At 33.8% G+C, this 6,468-nt stretch overlaps 1 protein-coding gene across 1 annotated transcript; it reads left to right on the top strand.

Annotated features, from left to right (window-relative positions):
- The first annotated feature begins 209 nt into the window (after window positions 1-209).
- On the top strand, window positions 210-784 carry LOC140867584 (uncharacterized). The gene is made up of 2 exons (XM_073272647.1): window positions 210-365; window positions 454-784. Exons 1-2 carry the CDS (start codon window positions 351-353, stop codon window positions 682-684), a joined length of 246 nt encoding a protein of 81 aa, XP_073128748.1. The 5' UTR covers window positions 210-350; the 3' UTR covers window positions 685-784.
- The last annotated feature ends 5,684 nt before the right edge of the window (window positions 785-6,468 follow it).

Consider the following 6,468-nt stretch of genomic DNA (forward strand, 5'->3'; position numbering starts at 1 on the left):
CAATAAATAATCCGTGGCACCTAATAATAATAGTGTAAAGGGCCACGTGTTCATCTGAAAAATAATCTAAGACAATATTCTACCACTCCATAAAGTCAAACAAAGCAACTTTGCACCTCAATCCTCTACGTGTCCACAACATAATACTTTTTAAATCTTCCATCCAACAAAATGTTGCCACCTATTTCCAATTCACTGCCCCAGATTCACAGTTTCTACTATTTAAATCGGTGCCCCGATCAAATTCATATTCACTCTATTTGGGTAGTGCATTTTCTTGAATCCGTTTCACAATTTTAGTACAAAGTTGCCATTGTTTTTTTCTGATCGGATCTACCTAGCAATCTTCCATGGATTCGTCAAAGGTACTGAAACCAACTCATGTTAACAATGAGTTTTGGCCTAATAATCCATTAATGAGCTAATAGCTCTTTACTTATTATATATATGCAGGGAAATGGAAAGGCAAATGATGAAGGTGGTGCGCCGGAGATAAAAGTGGAAACGGTGGATTATCGTAAGCCGGCGGGCCGTGAGGCGGAGCCTCAGATGGAGACGGTGGAGGTAACCCACGTGGTACACGAGGGTGAGAAGCCCGGAGTGGTGGCGGAGGCAGCCGGAAAAGTCGCCGGAGCGGTGCAGTCGGCGAAGGAAGCCGTCTCTGGGGATAAGAAGAACGAGTGAATCTGGAGTTTGCTGCTCGTACTTCAAACATTTGGATTTTTTTTTTTTTATTTTTTAAGAAAAAGAATATCTCGTTTTTTAGTTAATTAATAATTAATTATTGTCGTTGTTGTTCTTATTGGTAAATTGATTCCGCGTATTTTGTTGGCGGATTTTATTCTTACAAAAACATTCTAAAACATAAGATTATAACTTGTCTGTCGGTGGAGATATATATTGGGAATTGGGATCTTGTAAAACTCCTCACCCATTTTTACAAGAAATAAATATATTTTAGGTATAAAAATTAATAAATTATTAGGAGATTGATTATATAAAATATATTTATTGGTGAGATAGTCTCACAAAATCTTTTTATCTATTGGTGGCAGAAAATAAATTTAATTTGGTTTAGCAAACTTCTCACATTTCGACTCGAGGGTAAAATCATAAATTATATTTTTAAATATTTTTAGGACACTTGGAATATAAATAATTGGTTTACATAACTTGATGCAATGTAAATGTTGATGAATACAAAACTTTTCAACCACATCAAATGTTGTCTCTCATAATCTCGCAGTTTTGTTGGTAATTTAGATATCGTTGGATAGTTATGATTAGATAAATAATACATACATAAGTAATATAATGTAATAAAAAATAAATAAAAATGATAATAATATAGTATTTTATTTGATTGATGAATTATAGTTTATTTGATTTAATTATTAAATTTTATACAAAATAATAATAAAATTTTTAATAATAAATAAAATATTAATAATATTATTTATAAGTAGTAATATAATAATTTAAATTTAATGATTTGATTGATATAAGATAAATAATTAATTATTTGATTAATATAAAATAAATAATTAATATATAAATAAATAATATAATAAGAAAAACGCGAGATTAGATAAGATAAATTATACATAAATTAATAATATAAATTACCTAATATTATTATTATTATTATTTCTTAAATTTTGTATGAATGGTGAAAGTAAGTTGAAATCGATTAACAAGATAATGTCAAGGTGCAGATCTTACCTATGTAACGATCCAAAATAGCTATGCGACGTCGTTCGACTTTCTTTGGTTTGCATGATCATATATCATTGGAATCAAGATTATCTCACAATTTTTATTCACCGTTCTTCATTTTTTGTGATTTGTGTGTGTTTTTTTAAAGCAAATACAGAATTATTAGCTTCTGTAATTTGCTTGAGATGTTCAAATATTAGATATCAAAATTGATCATCGGTCAAGCAAGTATTTTTTTTAATATCTATTATGTGTTTGATAAAATTAACATTAATTGATTAGTGCACAAACTTTTTAAGAAAGCGAAAGAATAATATGTAGAACCGAGCACTTGTAACTTTACCAAAATCTATAGTTGGTGGTAATGGTGCAACTCAAATTTTTTAAATTGCACAGCAGCCCAAACACCATGGTTCGGTCGCTCTATCATCCGAGACAACTATTACACCCCAAAAATCTTTCTTCCAATAATTGCACTTGCATTCCTTGCAATCTATGTGATTCGAACCTATGACTTTAGCTTTGAATTCTGATACTAATTGTAAGACCGAGCGCTTACCGCTTTACCAAAAGCTATAGCTGCTGGTAACGATGCAACTCAAATATTTTAAACCGTACAGCAGCCCAAGCGCCATGGTTTGACCGCTCTACCAGCTGAGACAATTATTGCACCAACAAAATAAAACAGTAAAACAAATACATCTTGCAACGTCCCAAATTTTTTTTTTTGAAACGTTACTCAAACATTCATACTTAAAATCATTGCGGAAGAAAAATTTGCGAAAGTAATATCATCTTCATAAAATAAACTAATTTAAAAGTGCAACATAAATAACGAAAAATAAATTCTTCAAAATTTTCCAATCATGTCCATCATAAGAAAATGTTGAAACTTGTTTTTCATCTCATCAAAGAAAATATTATGCATAATAAAATTGTTTTCATAACATAGTGCTCATGCATCTCTCGCCGACCCGACCGTCTGCTTTTCTTCATTCCCCGACTCCATACTAATCAATAAATTCATCGATAACGTCATTAGCTGAATCATTCAAGTATCGTGAGTCTAAAAACTCAACAAAGAAATGCATATAAAATTCATATGGAAAAACTTGAACTCAACACAATGCCATAAATGAACGTAACATAAAACTTATCATTTCCGTGTGACAAGATACATGTTATGTGATAATCATATCATATGAGTATATGTGGATCCCATGATCACGGTCATTGAACATCAAGCATAAAGATGTATCATCCCTATTAGCTTTGACCAATATGCGCGTCGAATACCGTCCATACCGGCCTTAGCTAATAGGCACACCATCTTTGTACCGTCCATACTAGTCTTGACTAATATGCAATCTTTCATACCGTCCATATTGGCCTTGACCAATATCCGCTCTTTCATACCGTCTATATTGCCTTGACTAGTATGCGTACCATCTCTTTCTTTACAGTCCATACTGATTTTGGTTGATATGGGCACCGAATACCGTCCATACCAATTTTAACCAATATACGTATCTTCATTCTTTCGTATTCATAAACGTTCATAGAACAAAGTCGTGCATGCAATAACAAATGAGAGACCCATTCGTGCATAAAATACTTCTAACATTTCATGATTTTCATGGAAAAATAGTGTTCATGAAGGTCAAAGACATAAACATGCATTACATAACATAACCGATCCACGTGAGACATCCAACCGTCCATGACATCGATAACTCAAAAAGTTTTCATAAAAATTCATAAAAATAATTAAAATACATTAAAATATCATAAACATGATTTTTAGGACCCAAAAACATAAAAAAATGGGATGTGAATTCGAATTGTCAGTGTGGGCGCGCCACCAAATTCAGGCGCATTGCCGCGACTCCGCCTCTAATTCGCTTTTTTTGATTCTTTTTCAATCCTAAAAAGTTTTGGAACATTATCCATGAAAATATCATCCTGTTAGAGCAGATACCCTGCAATCCAACTGTTGGCTAGGCATTTTATTGTCTCAAGTGTAATAAACAATTTTAATTTTAATATAATTAATCTTTTATTCAAATCTGGCATTTACTTTATCTTCATACTCATACAAGCTGCATAGATAAAGGCCTTGAATATACTATAGTAAATAAATATGAGGTTGTACATGTGATGACAATCATGAAACACATATTTTAATTACTGTATATTCTAAATTAAGTTCCTAGTCGATTGGGCCATCCAAAATAAGGATAATTAAGGATTGCTCGAGCTCGAGACTAGAATCTGTGATGTTGTGTACAACGTTTCATTGGTATGGACATAGAGATGTTCAATCATACAAATTGGTGCTTATATGATGAGTTCAATGAACTATCCTCCCTCGGAATTTCCAAATGGTTACCATTCATCGAGTGGATAAGTCTGTGGTTATGGTTGTACTGGTACACCATTAGTCCTCATGATTCGAGACAACATTGAGGATCTACATGCTAGGATTGTATTTGTGCTTTGACTCGTTTACCGACTCCATGAGGGTCATCAGGTGGCGAGATTGAGTACAATTGCGACACATGTAGGAGCCAGTGCATTGTTGATATGAATCTTGATGTGTAAGATTAGCAAACACGATTACAATTTGAATCGCACCCTCTAATCAATAAACAAAAGATCCAAAGTTTTCCCAATATTTGAAACAAGTAAAATTGATAGGATTTTTGGATTTTCACCTTTAATCGACGGTACGATTAACAACAGAAATCACGATAATTGAAACCAAAGAAAACCTTCAGATAACTTGTATCTGACAATCTTCAGTGAGAAATAAATCGACAAAATCTTTCAAGTAATTAAATCGAGAAAGTTTGATTTGTAAAGCCAAAGCAAAGCTTTGAATAAAATTCTTGAGAGAAATTCAATAATTTGTGTATAAACTGAATCTGAATTATTATTAATGAAAATAAACAAAGTATTTATAGTTTACAATTAAAAATAAAAGATAACGCAAAATATTTCAAAGATATCACAAGATATCATCTAAAAGTTACTCAAAATAATAATTAAATAAAATAATATTTAATTCCCGAAACACACACAAAAAATGCCGCATTGTGTGTATTTCTCGAACACGCGCAGATGCGCTCAATCCTCCACATATGCGTGAAACTCTAGTGGTTTGTGATTTCCAACTCACGCAGATGCATAACTCTTCCCGCAGAAGTGCTAAATCAAAGAAACCCAAAACGCCACATATGTACCAATGTTTCCCGCATATGCACAACATTCCAGAAAACAATGAAACTAAAACGCCGCATATGCACAAAATTTCCCGCATATGCACAAAACTCCAGACACTTAAGAAATCCCATTTGTCCCGAGGCGAGATAATTCGCGCAGATGCACGGCCCCTGGCGCAGATGCGCGAGCTTCGGCGCAGATGCGTGAAATCATTCCTCCTCCATTCGATTGTTGCACCAATTTTGCAACACTTGGTTGATCCTTTTCCACTTCAAGAACATTAAAACATCCTTCAAATTGATCTTCAATATCACCAACACTATCTTGATAATTTGTCATGAAACTTTGAAGGGATTCTTTAAATTTCTTGCTTCGACCTCTCGTAATTGGTCCTTGTGGCATCGCCAACGGTTCTTTAGCTTTCTTAGTCACTTGTTCAATATGCGCACCATCCATGATTGCATCATCCTCCCATTCTTTAAAAGGATTTGTCCTCAAATATCGATCATCACCTACCAAATAATGACAAGTCAGAAATATTAAAAGTAGTACTTACGTTATACTCACCTGGAAAATCTAATTTGTAGGCTTTATCATTGATTCGCTTCAAGACTTGAAAAGATCTATCTCCCCTAGGGAGTAATTTAGAACGCCGCTTCTCCGGGAAACGCTCCTTCCGTAGATGAAACCACACCCAGTTTCCGGGTTCGAACACAACCTTCATTCTCCCCTTATTAGCTTTCTTGGTATACTGCAAGTTTTTCTTCTCAATGTTCGCCTTAACCTTCTCATGCAAATTTCGTAAAAATTCAGGCTTCCTCTTACCATCCATGTTAACTCTTTCACTCATAGGTAAAGACATCAAATCCAATGGGGTTAAAAGATTAAAACCATACACAATTTCAAAAAGTGAAAAAATTGTAGTAGAATGCACACTACGATTATATGCAAACTCGACAAAAGGCAAACACAACTCTTCAAATTCTTCTTAATTATAGAACGCAACAAAACTCCTAACGTTCTATTAACAGCTTCAGTTTGACCATCCGTTTGAGGATGACATGTAGTAGAAAATAGCAATTTAGTACCAAGTTTACACCATAACATTTTCCAAAAGTAGCTCAAGAAACGAGTATCCCTATCAGACACAATACTCCTAGGCATGCCATGCAATCTAACAGCTTCATTAAAGAACAAATTCGTAACATGATAAGCATCATCAGATTTATGACACGTAATGAAATGAGCCATCTTAGAAAATCGATCAACCACAACAAAAACAGAATCCCTCCCCTTCTTAAACCTTGGTAACCCTAAAACAAAATCCATAAAAATGTATACCCATGGTTCACTAGGAACGGAAAGTGGTGTATACAATACATGTGGTTGTATCTTAGACTTAGCCTTTCTACAAGTCACACACCTCTCACACATATTTTCAACATCATGCTTCATATGTGGCCAATAAAAGTGTTCATGCAAAGTTTCGTAAGTTTTAGCCACACCAAAATGTCCCATCAAACTACCACT

This window comes from Henckelia pumila, chromosome 4 (assembly GCF_033568475.1).
Source record: "Henckelia pumila isolate YLH828 chromosome 4, ASM3356847v2, whole genome shotgun sequence".
Lineage (NCBI taxonomy): Eukaryota > Viridiplantae > Streptophyta > Magnoliopsida > Lamiales > Gesneriaceae > Henckelia > Henckelia pumila.